The sequence below is a fragment of the Gastrolobium bilobum genome, unplaced genomic scaffold (assembly GCF_033153095.1).
Source record: "Gastrolobium bilobum isolate Gb01-03AN ecotype WA unplaced genomic scaffold, APGP_CSIRO_Gbil_v1 utg3288, whole genome shotgun sequence".
NCBI lineage: Eukaryota > Viridiplantae > Streptophyta > Magnoliopsida > Fabales > Fabaceae > Gastrolobium > Gastrolobium bilobum.
In genome coordinates, this window is record NW_026899098.1 from 520,169 (window position 1) to 535,597 (window position 15,429).

Consider the following 15,429-nt stretch of genomic DNA (forward strand, 5'->3'; position numbering starts at 1 on the left):
CTCGAGATATGAAAAAAAAAGGTTTATTGCCACTTGAATCAATCGTTGGTCGCTGAGATGGTTATTTTATCGACTGTGCTGAATCTGCTGATACCTCATTCTCATTGCTTTGTAGTTTGATTTTAGGAATGTTACATGAGATTTATATCACATCGAAAAATGTGCCTCTCTTTTTAAAAAAAAAATATTGAATCTCATTTTATTTATCTTTCAACAGAAAATAACTTCTATCCTGCTATAAAAGAGAAGTAATCCCCTTGATTTTATATAGAGAAAAATTATTCTTATACTACATGTGATAAATTTTTCTCTTACACTCTATTCGATAACCGTGTCACTTTTTTCTTTATTTATTATTATTTTTTATGTGATGTAGTCCACAAATTTATCTCTATGACATGAAATAGCTTATCTCCTTTAACATGAGATTAATAAAAAAAAATTATATATCATAAATAAATTTAGAGGACAACTGTGTGATATTTTGAGAGTTGGGCTCGTTTGTTCTTTATGTCGTTTTGAGTTTAAGGATGAAAATCCGTGATTAGTGGGTTAGGCTTGTTTTCCTTAAAGTTATTGGTTTTCAGGGCTGATAAAGTGGTTGGGCTAATTTTTCACTTGTTTGGACTGGGGCATTTGCTGGCCCACTTGTATTAATTTTTTCACAATAATAAAAGTTCTATAACATAAAAAACAGTAAGAAAAAAAAAATGAAAGAGTTTAATTTCTTTTACTTTTGGGTTGTTATTGGCATTGCCTGATTTAAGTATATATTGCTTGCTTATTTAATTTATTTAGATAGTTGTTTCAATTTTTTTTAAATTTTTTTCCTTTACTGATTAATGTTTCAAACAAACCAATTTTCTTACAATTTCTTTATATTTTTAATCCATCCAATAGTATAAGATGTTGATTTTATGGTTATGTCATTCTCAATTGTCATATGAGTCAACATATCCTTCTGCGTTATCTTAAATTCTGCCCAGAAATGGATTTTTTATTTTAAATAAAACACAAGATACTTTTATATAGTTTTTAACTAAAATTAGTCAATCCATATATATATTTCTAATGATCTAGGTAAAATTAAATTCCCCACCATTTTAAGAGATGCATTAGTATGCAAGTCAAGCCTAATTATAATTTTTTTATATAATGTAGTTTTTAATTTTTGGTAAATTTCTCTTTTTACTAATATTTGTTTTTGCTTGCTAAAATAAATAGTCTTAAAACTATTATTAATTTGTAAAAATAATTTAAAATAAGATTTCTAGATGATAAATCAATTCTGTGAAATTTATTTTTTATTATCTTCTATGCATAATTGATTTTTGAACTTAACTTTTAAGATTTTATCAATAATGTCCGAACATAATAAAAGATTAGTAGTGTTCCTTTTTTTTTTTTGAAAAAAAAAAGCTTGTCATCCCATTATAAATATAAATATAAAGACATGCATCTTGTTACCCACTACCATCTTTAATCAAGACTCACATCACACAATCAAATTCTTGGAACAGTGCATTTTCTATGCATCTGAAAGTAACATTGAAAAGGACTTAAAAATGCAAAATCTCCACAGATTCATTCTGCCACTGCTAGTGACTGACCACAGCACCATAAACTCACTAAGGTCGTCCAGTCATGGCACCAACAGAGAAATTGAAGATCTCAATGAAATAAGCATTGCCAGTAGCTAATAGTTCTCAAAAGTGGCAGGTGCTCATCTTCTCGGGACATTGATTATTGTGCCATCTTTTTAATAAAAATTTATCTGATTCTCATGTCTAGAAATTTTTTTGTCAAAATGTCACGTCACAATCTCGCTGGTCTGACAAGCGGGAATAGATTGGACACGTGTCAGCGTCTGAATGGTCAACCATTCTCGCTGGACTGCCCAACTAGAATGACAGAATGCTGACACGTGGCAAAAGTACAGACATCCAGACAATGCCTGTACTTTTGCCACGTGTCAGCATTCTGTTATTCTAGCTGGGCAGCCCAGCGAGAATGGTTGACCATTCAGAAGCCGACATGTGTCCAGCCCATTTTCACTTGTCAGATCAGCGAGATTGTGACGTGACATTTTGTCAAAAAAAAATTCAGGCGTGACAATCAGATAAATTTTTACTCAAAAAGTGACAATATGGTCATTGTCCCCATCTCCTCGGCATTTAGGGGTGTTCATCAACCGATTCAAACCGCGAAAACTGAACCGAAAAACTGATAACCGAATAAACCAAAAATCGAAAATCGAAAAAAAATCGCAAATTTTAATTGGATTGGATCGGTTTTCGGATGGGTTGATGAAAACCTATCCAATATATTAATTATTCTCTACCTACTTGTCTTTTCTCCAATCATAGCCCAAAAATTTCTAAACTCAAGACACATTAACTCATCAACTAAACCCAAGAAAAAACTTAGTCACGTCTCATCAACTATAATATTGTTTACTGATATTTTTGTATATCAAAAAAAATAAAATTACAAAGCCAATATATACAAAAGATGCACAATAATCATGAAACTAATTTTAGGATATTCAAAAAACCGAAAACCGATCCAATCCAAACCGAAAACAATTGGATTAGATCGGATCGGATTTGAAAAAAAATTTAAAACGAATGGATAATTACATGATCAAACCGAAGGATTGGATCGGATAAATTTTGCTTCCAAAACCGATCCAATCCAGACCACGAACACCCCTTATCGACTTTAACTGCTGCTGAAAGTGTACATAAGAATGCTTTTGATTAAAGTAAACCATACTTAAAGGGAATGAGCTTTTCCACAGCTGAGTCAAGTTAACAATCAAGTTAGGAGACATTTTTACAAGCTTAAAAAAAAAAAAAATTAACAAGAGAGGAGGAAACAAATGTAATTTTAAAATTTTCATGTTTAATTAAAAAAATAAAACTACGTGCTAACGAAGTGTTGTGAAATTCTTATCTATTCTTTTACACTTACCAAAGATAAGTTATATTTATAATTCTATTTTTTACAAATTACGCTATGTATTTCTCACTAGGAAGTATATTTTCAAATAAATTTACTTTTCAAAATATATAGTGTAATTTATAAATAAAAAATTTATAAACATGACCCTCTCTTTATATAATATAAAGAATTTTTTTAACTCAAAAATTTAAGTTATTAGATAAATATTACATTAAAAATTTTATATTATATTTCTCTAATATTTTCTCTCACAAGAACTTAAGACCCGTTTGGATGGGTTTTTTTTCTTCTCTAAAAGCTGTTTTTTTCTTGAAAAAAAGCACTTCTCAGTTTTAGTTCATTTGAATATCTGCTTTAAAAAAAAATAGAAGTAGCAAAAAAAACCAAAAACTTACTTTTTCCAGAAGCTAAAAATTTTAACTTCTAAAAAAACAGAAGTCAAAAGTCAATTTTTTTTTTCAAAAACTAAATATTTTTATAAAAATATAAATAGCTTTAACTTTTGTAAAAAAGATTTCTAAAATAAGGAAGAGATAAAAGTTATTTTTTTCAAGAGTGCAAACAAACAAGCTCTTATTGTAATTGAAAGGTGAACAATGATTACAAAAAAAAAAGAAAGAAAGGTGAACAATTAATACCGCTTAGATATCATATAAAAATTAGAATAAAACTTTAGTGCACGGGAAGCATCTAAGTGGGTACTTTCTTTTTTAAAATGTGGAAAAAAATGTGGGACATAAATAAAAATATACATGAAGGAAAGGAATAGAGTGAAATTTTGGAAAAAGAAAGTATCCATTTGGATAACCCATGCACTAAAGTTTTATTTTGTAAAATAATAAAAGAGTCATATTCTTCTTCCCATAATATGTGGTTATTCAGTTTAACAGCTCTATACCTGACCAAACTCTCTGAAGCACTGATCTACTTCCTTCGTCGTTACGCATATACTTAGTGATGTGAACTCGTTATCATGCACAATTGCACATGCTAGTTTGTGTGATGGTTAGAAGAGACAAGAAAGAAAGAATACACATAAACAATTAAACACATGAAACGCTAAAAAGAAAGGGATATGATATTATGACAACCAAATAATGTTATTATCAATGTTACTACCATATCTTAACCGTTGATTTTCGCCAATCAACGGTTATTATTTATTGCGAATTAATAATTAATTAATGAGTTTGATTTGAAAAATGATAACCATTAATTGGTGGAAATCAACGGTTAAAATGTGGTAGTAACATTGGTAGTAACATTATTTAAATGTCACAATATCTTATCCAAAAAGAAATTGATATATATGAGCTTTGAAGGCTTTATGGAAACATGATGGAGTTAAAAGAAGAAAATAATCCTTTCCCAAAGTATTGAAACTGCGAATGGTCCTTTTCATGCTGTCAAAGCGGGGAACAACTGTAATTTACCTTTATAAAAACTTATCTCTTTTTATTAAATGTTTTTGGAATTTCTAATAGAATTTTATAATTTTTCGATTTTTTTATCATTTTATTGATTACTTAATTAATCCGATTCAATTTATGTGAATTCCTATTAGAGTAATTCTTTAAAATTATTTTATAATTAAATGATTAATTATAATATTTAAAAAATTAGTTGAATAAATTGTAATATTTGTATTAATAATAAATTTAATATTTTGTTAATCAAAACTTGGAGATTAGATTGCATCTATCGAATATTCTTCAATCAAAATTCATCTGAATTCAATCATCAAATGATTAAAATGTTTTTCAATTTCACCTTAATTATGAGAAATCATATTAATTCAGGTTTTCATTAGTGAAAGAGTACATCAAAAAAATTAATCAATGGAGGATTAAATCAATGAGGAGAAAAGAGAGAAAGAAAAAATAGACTTTGCACATTTTAATGTGTGAGAAAGATAATTTTATCTCTTAAAGATGAGAAATTTTAAGGGGCATGATATACTTATCACGACAAATTACAACAGCCTAATCATTATCGATTTTTCTAAATTTAATAATTATAATTTATTAGAAATTAATAATTAATTAATAAAAGCAACCTAATAATTTTTAATAAATTAAAATCGTTAGATTGACAAAAATCAATAATGATTAAATTAGTTGTGAGAATGATAAACTTTTGAGGCCGTAAAAATCATTTCCCAAATTGTAAACCCCCAAATTATTACCCAGCAAGAAAAATACAAGAGTATTTATTGATTACTTACAAACTGCCCAGATAAACGAAAACAACAAAGGAAAAAAAGATATATGCCTGTTTAAAATGTGTTTTGAAAAATAATTTTTTGATTTTCAAAAACAAATTAAAAATCTGTTTGTTAAGGATTACTTAGTAAAAAAAAAATTAAAACTGTAACTACATATTTTTTTAAAATCAAATTTAGAGAACATTGTTATTTTTATTTTGTGTTTTGACTTTAATTTTTTTTTAAAAACACTTATTTTATTAACTATTTTATAAAATAATTTTAAAAACAAAAAAAACGGAACATAATCAACTATACCTAATCCTTCTTTTGGATCGGTCACACAACTTCAGTTCATTCAACTAGTTTCTAAGGCTATTTTTAAGGGGTCACAATATTATATCCCCCATGTGATTCATCATATTGAATTTCACTCTGTTGCACCCACATCGTATACAGAGCAAAAACATTTAGGAGGTACCTGGTACATGAATTTATTTGAATTTTAGGAAAACTGGTATTGGGTATTGAGAATTTTATTTATCCACATTTAATAAAATGTTTTAATTTTTTTTTGAGAATCTAATTTTTTCGAAATTTTAATTTGTGAACAGATTGTATAGCAAAATAATATTCAAAAATACCACAAAGACAGTGGTATTCTTAGAATTATGAGTATTGATAAAATTTGACATTTCTAATAATATTTAACAATTAATCAAATATAAAATTAATAAATTTGAATTGATATTTCTAATAATATTTTTGTCTATCAAATAATTTTTTTATCACATTCTTAGCATATTCTTCGTAAGGGTTCGCTTTTTCTTCAATTGCTGCAAATAAGTTATATGCAGTAAGTCCAATTCGACATCGTTTTGAGACGAAAATCATGGTATTTTTATAATTTTAACTTATTTTAAGATTATTATAGTCTTTATAATTATAATTTTTTAATTTTTAATTTTAAAATAACGTCATTTTAAAAATAAATATAAATAATTTATCTGTATTAACTATAAAAATAAATCTTAATTCTCGAATTGTTATTTTATTTTTTACTGAACGTCCCCTTATACTAGTCATTACTATTAAAAAGGATTTTTTAACACACATTCTCTGTACTGCCCTGTCAGAATTTATCTACAGAAACATAGGATCTTTTGATTGTGTTTTGGTTTTTTTGTTCTTAAAACTGTTTTGTAGAATAATTATGGAAACAGTTATTTTCTATGTTTTTTTTATTTTATTTTGAAAGTTAAAAACAAAAACAACTCAGACATGTTCTCTAAATTTGATTCTAAAAAAAAAAAAAAATTACAGTTTTTAATTTTTTTTTTTTACAAAATATGTCTTACCAAACGAGTTTTTTTTGTTCTAAAAATTAAAAAATTATTTTTAAAATCAGTATTCACTCAGAGCCATAGTGCTCTGTACTCTCTGCTTGTTCTCGGCTTACAGTGGCTCTCCTTTTGAGTTTAAGTAAATACTTATTGGGAAAAGTGTTATTATTACGAAAGATATAAAGTTACGTTATTTTAAATTAAAATTTTTTTTTTTGAGAGATAGAATGAATGAATTTTTTTAAAAATATAAATCTCATCTTTTTGTAAGAGATGTGTCATTTAAAATGACACACTTCTCTCTTTTTCTGTAATTATTATACTTATCCGTCGCTCTTCTCTGTTTTATACTTTTATTCACATACTGAAAGAAACAGAGGCCTAGATCACTACACAAAGAGTTCAATCCCATTTTGGGGAACACAAAAACGGTGAAAAAAATAAGACAAAAAAAGAAAATGAGGACAAAGAAACAGCAAGCATAAAGACTACGTCATTTCAGCCACCTCTAACAAAATGCCAGTTGGCCGTCTGTGTTACCTTGTCAGGGAAAAGCTGTCCCTTGTTGATGACATGACTGAAATTTGAAGGCCAAGAAAGTGACAAAACGTGTTAAAATTCACAATTCCAATTTAGTTTAAGTGGACACGGCTCATCTGCTTTCTCAACCTTAATAATAGGAAATGAGTTATTACATGTACACATGAATTTGTACGTATAAAAAGTAATTATCTAATCTTATTATTTGACCATAATTATTTATTTAAAAATTATATATTTTTTTACATAAATTTAAATTTTTTTATATGAAAAGATAATTATGTGATCATATTATTTGATTACATGATCATGTATTGATGATGAAATAAGAAATATATATAATTTTTAAATAAATAATTATGATTAAATATCATGACCATTGTGATTAAATAAGCTCACATTCCTCTCATACATAAAACTTTGGGTGCATCAAAATGTAGGTACATCTTTACCTAATAAAAAAAGTAAGGATATAAATAAAAATATAATTTCCCCATTTGGAAAAAAGAGATACTCAAACGGGTACATCTAATGTATTTAAAAATTTTCCCCTTTCATGATATTAGTTGGACACTTTTTTTTATTTTCTCTGAATACATTTTTTAATCATCTATAATAACTCCTTTTGATTGTATTGTATATATATAAAGATGAACACTGCGAGGAATTTAATAAACAGTAGAGGCATGTTCATATATCATTTTCCTAATAAAAGCTATCCTTTATTCATTTGATGGAGATTGTACGGATAAATAATAGGTTGACTACATTAAGCTATAGGTTAATTGAACATTGCAAAAAAGGTTACCCAAAATTTTCTATATTTTGGATAGGAGCAATCTTTCTTGTTCTACTTTTATTGTATCCGCACTACCAAAAATCTTGTCATCTAGTGATTGGAGCAATGGAAGTCATGGTGATAGAATTGCCAGGTAACCAAAAAAGACGCTTCCAATTTAATAATGAGGGTTAAACCTGCACTGTTGAGATAGGCTTTTTGTCCTGTCCTTTAAACTGAATGTTTGCATTTTGATGAAAGGTGAGAGGTTTTAAAATACGAGTGCATTTCCCTGATGAAATAAATAGAAAACAAACCCAAGTTCCAAGTTTGTTGTAGTTGTTTTTCTTTTTTTCCTCTTGACTTTTTTTTTAAAGCTTCCCATATGGAGCCTTCCCCAGGTTTAGCATCAGAAGTGGAATTCAATGGCAGTGAGTCTGGATGGACCACTTACATTGGATCTCCTATCTACAATGATGATGAGCAAAGTGTAGATATGGAAGAATATGGCAACAATTACAAGAATGGTCATGGAAATATTGATGATAATAATGATGATGATGATGATGATGATGACCACAACAAAGGTGAGAAAAATGATGACAGAAATAAAGAGAGTGATGATGAAGAGAGTGATGATTCCATGGCTTCTGATGCATCTTCTGGTCCAAGTCATGTTCATCTTGTATGTATAAAGAGTGAGGGAAGTCATGGCTCGGATTTCACAGAGCATGGAGAAAATGATCGTGAGAAGATCCTCTCGGCCAAGAGAGCCACCAAACAGGTAAGGAAGACAAGATATGAAGGAACGGTTGAAAATGAAGAACAGGACTCACTGCTTGTAGCAGATAGTGCTGAGAGTCATGTTTAAGGAGGAGTAAGGTAATAATTTTTTCCTTTCTCTTCAAAGCAGGTCAAGTTAACAAGGTTCACATAATATAAGGGCTCTTTGAGATAACCTAAAAAAAATGATACATCTGTTAAGAGTTTCTAGGATTAACTGAAAAGGGGAAGGGTGATCTATCCTTGTGTAAGGGAATACATCATTAGCCAAACTTAGTTTTGAGCAAGTGTTATTATCTGTGTTATATAAGTGAGAGGTTAGCAACTCTTTTCCTGTTTAATACTCCATTGGTTAAAACATGCTTGAGTTACAAATTTTGGCATCATTTTTTAGTCTTATGTGAAAGATCTGCTCCTGCATAATTGCCTCAAACCATTGACACAAACTTTCTTACAAGTAGATGAAGATTTTGTTTTGATTTTTTTAATTTTTTTGTTATTTTTTGGCATAGGTACATCATGGCTGAATTTTTCAGCTTGGAAATATGGAGAAGGAGTAGTCAAACCAAAGTCTTCTACCAACAAAGCAGACTCACGGACGACCAATGGTGTTGTGTGTACTAGTATATGAAATTTAATGTGTGGTCTAAACAGGACATTAACCAAAAAGAGTAGTTCCTGGATAAGAAGAGCCCATCAAATGTTTATTTTTGAATTACACTGTAATAGGCTATAGACGGCAAAGATAATAGGTATTTTGGAATAGAATAGATGTTAAATGTGAAAATTTATTTAGTGTTATGGATACACCAAATACCACGTACTTTGGAATAGAATAGATGTTAAATGTGAAAATTTATTGAGTGTTATTGATGCATCGAATTTTTGGTATATTTTTCACTTATAATATAATATGTGTTTTATTTTTTTATCAAATTATTTTCTCACATAATTTTAAAATAAATTATTTTTTAATAATTTGATGAAAATAAAATATATATTATATTATGAGTGAAAGATATATCGAAAATTCGGTATATCTACACTAAGATATTCTCGATTAAATGTACGCTTCATGTTTTTTTTTTTTAGCCGTGCTTAAAAAGCTTAGAAGCGGAGATTGGTCTTCTCTTTTATATTTACTATCAGATAATGATAAAAGAACACGCAAAAACATATCATGAGGAGCACTTAATTTTTTTTATTAAAAAAAAGATTAAATTAAAATGAGTACAATAAAAAAAGGGGATTAGCATAGTATAGCATAGCAAAAACTTTATAGCACCAGGTCTTTTATTAAATCAGTTCAATGAAAGAAAGTGCAACTAAAATAACGAATTAAGAAAAGCAATTACCAAGAGATAACATGTTTGATAGCAACTTGAGCAAACGTACATACCAAACAAGAAGTACGGAAGATGGAGATAGGAAGACAGAATACGCTAACATCTGCCGAGCCTCTCGTTAAGAGAAAGCGTACTAATATTATTTTTGGCAAAGGGCATTTCTGGTTCTCACATCACTCCAAATTGTATCTATATTTGGTGTTCCATTTTATGTTTTCAAACCATGATTTTGTGGATTTTTCCTTTTGAATGAACCAAGGTTATTGTTGTCGGAGAACATTGCAAACGTTAAGAAAATTACGAAGGAGATAAAAATTATTAGGAAAAAGTTTTATCCTTCTAAATGACACAACTTATATCTTTTCACTCTCACAAAGAGGTGAGACCCATAGCTTTATTTTTTTGTCAATTTTTTCTTCTCCTTTATCTATCTATTTCTCTATCTTAAAATGACACAACTTTACCTCCTTTAAAATGACACACACTTTTGTCAAATTATTATGGTTCGACAATTTGTCTACATCCACCCAATCAAATGAAAAAGTACAATTACTTTAATCTTCACTTGAAAAACCAAATCCCAATTACAACCAATTTTCACTAACAATTTGTAAGTTGTAACCTATTTCACTCGCTTTCAATCACGTACACTCTTATAATTTCTGCTGCACACTTCAATTACACATACACAGTTACGTAGAGAGACTAAAACTAGAGAAGTCAAAGAAGATTTAAACTCCTTCACGAGTCTGATCATTATTTCTACCATTCAAAAAAAATTACACGGCACATGTAAAGGGAAGTGCTTACATCTTTGTCTCTTTCACACATCTTTCTTTCCTTACATAACTCGTTTATTTGGTTTTTGCTTAAGTCATGTAAAAAAAGTGCCGGTAAGAAGCAAAAAGGGAGTTCAGGTGATTTTCTATGATTTTATCTTTTACCCAATGCAAATCTATGTAGACAATTCAACACAACTCACGCTATTACACGCATGAAAAGGAAATTACAATAGTAATGTAAAACAAAACAAAAAAATGTTCACATTAAGTTGATTAAATGGGCCTGTAGTACGTCCAATGTGTTGGGTTCCTAATGATACGCTTGGGCTGTCTCAGTCCCACCATGTGGCCTGTGTTTGTATTAGCATAAAATATGGCCGCAACAAAATGTCACTTTTTTTTTTTTGATGAATAAAATGTCACTTTTTAACTTAGGTGTAACAAGCTCCATATTTTTCTCATAATTATTGCATGTTCCACATAATTTTCTAACTTAGAAGAATAAACCTCCAACCATACATATTGTTATTATTTTTCTCTCCCTTCACAACTCCACATCTTGCATAATAATCAAAATCCAAAGAATCTAACTTCTTGCTGTGAGTGGAAAATAAATTTTATCAATTTGCACATGTCAAAATATTAATACACGATAACACGTGACACATGACAGGAGTGAAAGTTCAAAACGCACAAAAGTTCCACATTTACTAAAAAATGAGCGGTGACACTGACATGATTTCCGAACTGATTTCATGCATGTTATACACGAGTCATTCCTCAATATTTGAATTGTTTATGCCAATATTAATTTGAGTATCAAAATATCTTGGAGGTATACCCATCAATTTTTCCTCAAGATCACAAAGAAGCATCAACGGAACACCTTCAAAGAGCCTTCTCAACTGTAGAAGACCAGCTCAAATATTCCAGCATATCATCTTCAACCGTGTGTGTGTGTGTATATATATATATATATATATATATATATATATATATATATATATATATATAGGCAGGTATATTCTTACACCAGTGTAAGAGTTATAACTCTTACACTCAATCTTGACCATTGATCTACTTGTATCAAATGGCTCACATTACTAAAAAATTTGAACCCTTAGATATAAGTAGAATCAGTGGACAAGATTGAGAGTGTAAGTTATACTGGTGTAAAATGATCTTGACCTATATATATATATATATATATATATATATATATATATATATATATATATATATATATATGTGTGTGTGGGGGGATAAGTTATTCTACCTATCACTTTTTCTGTCTACCACCCTCCAACACCGTTAGATCAAAATCTCAAGAAGAGAGAGAAATATAAATGTTAGTTAATATTCTGATTCAACGGTGTTTTAGAGTGGTATGCAAAGATAGGCAAAAAAAATGGTAGATAGAATAACCTATCCCTATATATATATATATATATATAGGGCTTATCGTTTCTCAAGCTGCTTGAGATAATCTTATCTCCAGTTACTAAATCATAACCGTACAAAGATGGATCAATGGTGATAAAAGAAGAGAGAGAAAAAGGAAATCATAACCATTCAAAAGTGAATCAATTAATATAAGAAATAAATAAAACGACATAGTTTTGGGGTAGTCGGAGATAAACTTATCTCAAGCTGTTTGAGAAATGTTTTTCCCATATATATATATAATCCTTTAATAAGTTTGACAATAAATGATAACTATTGATTGACGGGAATCAACAGTTATGATTTGGTGTCAAAGAATATGACAATATATAATGCTTTAATAAATTTGACAATAAATGATAACCATTAATTGACGGAAATCAACGGTTAGGATTTAGTGTCAAAGAATCTTGATATATATATAGAGAGAGAAAGTTAACCCAACCCTAATTATCTCTTTGAGACAAATTGACTTCCCTCGATATTCTTACAAGTTTCGTCTTTTTGAGTGGGCTATAAAACTAATCCGGAGTATGGAATGAGTGAGGAATAAAGATATTTAAACCCCCAAAAGTGGCATGTGGAAATCAAATCTATGCCCTTTTTCTTTCCACTTACTCAACTCCCTTACTAGCAGTTGAGCTACCACTATTTGGTATTCAACCGTATATAGTTAACCCCAGATATCCTAAACTGCTCAGATACTAATGTTACTCACCCCGTTGATACTTGTTATGACCCTAATACTATAGGATTTATTAGTCTCAAGCAATAGAAAAACAAAATTTTGTTCCTGCACACTCAGTCAAAAGCGTGACCCACTAGGTGAGAGAGAGAAAAAAAAAGGATTGCTCAATTATCGATATGAGGGAGTGTGATTTTCTGGTTAGTTGAGATAAATAAAACCATAATACTATCCCCCTCAATCTCTCGTTTTAGTCCCTTCTTTGTATTGTCAAAATTTTCTATCTTCTCTCTTCTCTCTAATTTTTCACCCTCATTTCCTTTGCTACATTGAGGAATTTTCTTCTATACTACTGCTCTACCGAGTTGGGTACAACATTTTCCTAAATTGAAAATTTTTAATACCATTTGAATCCAAGTCTTTTCTCATAATTTCTTTCAAATTCAAAAATTTTCTTTTTTTAGAAGTAATGTATGGTACAGCAGTAGTACGCAAGGTTTGCTCGGTCATTGGAATCTTTGACAACACTTGGAATTGTTTATTCCACCTTGGCTGCTAGTAAAAATTAGCAGGTAACAACTGTATTAAACGGTACATTAGTAAAAAGACTAAAGAAATGAGACATGGTTCTGAAAAAATGTTTTTGAGATTAATATTTTTAAAATTATAGAAGATAAATTTTATTTCCTATACATACATAAAAGTATATAGTATATGTTATAAAGTCATATGAACATAAGAAAGAAAAAATAATATAAAATTCATATACTTTTGTATATATAGAAAATAAAATCATCTTGAACCATTAATCCTAGCGCTTAAACATGTAAAACCAAAATAAAATAAAAATTGTTATATTGATATAGATTCAAACTATATTCAAACCCTATAAAAATCTTTTTAAATAAGTAAAGGATATAAGGTTCTCTCACAACCACAAATGACGAGAACGACATTACTTCTTCATCATTATCTCTCTCTCTCTCTCTCTCTCTTACACGCAAGCGCACAAACCATTTTCACTCGTTCATCCATTCCACAAAAGTCACAAACAGAAACAAACTACAAAAGATAGAAAATTTATAATTTTTCTTTTTTTAAAAAAATTCTATTGATAATGCTCTTACGTGGCATCATCTCCAGTCCTCCCCCCACCTCTGTGGGGCTTCGCCTCGCAACCCCAACTCATCCTCGAAACGTCATCGTTTCATCCCAACCACCATCCTCCGCCGGCGGCTACCAACTCTCGGTGTCCGACGAGGTCCTGGAGTCACGCGGCTTCGTCCTCCGGCGGAGTGCGGAGGGCCTGGATCTGGACTCGCTGAACGGCGTGTTCGTGGCGGTGGGATTTCCGCGGCGGGACCCGGAGAAGATTCGGGTGGCGCTGGAGCACACGGAGTCACTGCTGTGGGTGGAGCAGCGGAAGACGCCGCGGCAGCCGGTGGCGTTTGCGAGGGCGACGGGGGACGGTGTGTTTAACGCGATCATATGGGACGTGGTGGTGGACCCCTCCTTCCAAGGAATTGGTCTGGGCAAGGCCATTGTGGAGAGGCTCATTCAGGAGCTCTTGCGCAAAGGGATTTCCAACATCGCGCTCTATTCGGAGCCCCGTGTTCTCGGGTTCTATAGGCCCTTGGGTTTTGTTGCCGACCCGGATGGGATCCGAGCTATGGTTTACTCCAGAAAACCAAAGAAAAAATAGGATCATTTATTAATTTTTAATAAAATAATTAACCACTCATTGTTTTCTCTCTCTCTTCTTTTCTTTTTTATTTTGTTTATTGAGTTTTTTCATTTATTGCTTATATCAAAAAAAAAATTCTTTAATTTTTTTTTCTTTCAAATCTCAATTTGGTAATCCAAAAATTATAATTTCACTATATTATGAAGATGTGTTAGCCAGTAGCAAGAGCAATATTTACTTCACATTTCAAGGCAAAGATACAACTAGTCAACTATCATAGACTTTAAAAAGTTTCAAGGTGTAATTTCTCACAAACATTTAATTTTCAGAGGTTGGAAATCTTAATTATATTCAGAAAAAGAAAGTGTGAACACTATACTAGGGATTGCCTAAGCTGAAGAAGATAATTTTTTTTTTCCATGTACGCAGTGACCAGGTAACTAGAAAATGATAATTTATAGTTGAGGGGGTGTTTGTTTCAAGTATTTGAATAAGATTACGGGTAATCTTTCTTTGACAAATGCAATTACCACGTTTGGTAGAAGGAATAAAAATCAATTTCCGGATATGTAAGGATTACCAGTAATTTGATTTATAAAGAAAAGTCACTATTCAGATTACCAAAAATAATATGGTAATTCGGAAAACCAATCAGAATACCAAGTAAAATGAAAGCACAACAATAAATTTTGAGACGAAAATACCTCAATATACATAAAAATCTAGACCCAATCTATCAATTACAAAAGTAAAAATAGTTTGGGGTTATTTTTGTAAAATAACCTCATATTCTAAGTCATATTTCGTTCTAAACCAAACATGGAATCAGTAATTTTTACTCAATATTCCCGGTAATATTTTGGCGAACCAAACACCTC

General features: G+C 30.2%; 2 protein-coding genes across 2 annotated transcripts; both read left to right on the plus strand.

Moving 5' to 3' along the window:
• Nucleotides 1-8,119: 8,119 nt before the first annotated feature.
• LOC133287203 (protein SOB FIVE-LIKE 1-like) lies at nucleotides 8,120-9,425 on the plus strand. Its single transcript, XM_061484770.1, has 2 exons — nucleotides 8,120-8,710; nucleotides 9,124-9,425. Exon 1 carries the CDS (start codon nucleotides 8,214-8,216, stop codon nucleotides 8,697-8,699), a length of 486 nt encoding a protein of 161 aa, XP_061340754.1. The 5' UTR covers nucleotides 8,120-8,213; the 3' UTR covers nucleotides 8,700-8,710; nucleotides 9,124-9,425.
• Nucleotides 9,426-13,756: 4,331 nt separating this feature from the next.
• On the plus strand, nucleotides 13,757-14,600 carry LOC133287195 (GCN5-related N-acetyltransferase 1, chloroplastic). The gene has a single exon (XM_061484762.1). It carries the CDS (start codon nucleotides 13,985-13,987, stop codon nucleotides 14,567-14,569), a length of 585 nt encoding a protein of 194 aa, XP_061340746.1. The 5' UTR covers nucleotides 13,757-13,984; the 3' UTR covers nucleotides 14,570-14,600.
• Nucleotides 14,601-15,429: the final 829 nt, after the last annotated feature.

Coding starts and splice junctions, on each gene's coding strand:
- LOC133287203 (XM_061484770.1), top strand. CDS start 8,214: ATGGAGCCTTCCCCAGGTTTAGCATCAGAAGTGGAATTCAATGGCAGT.
- LOC133287195 (XM_061484762.1), top strand. CDS start 13,985: ATGCTCTTACGTGGCATCATCTCCAGTCCTCCCCCCACCTCTGTGGGG.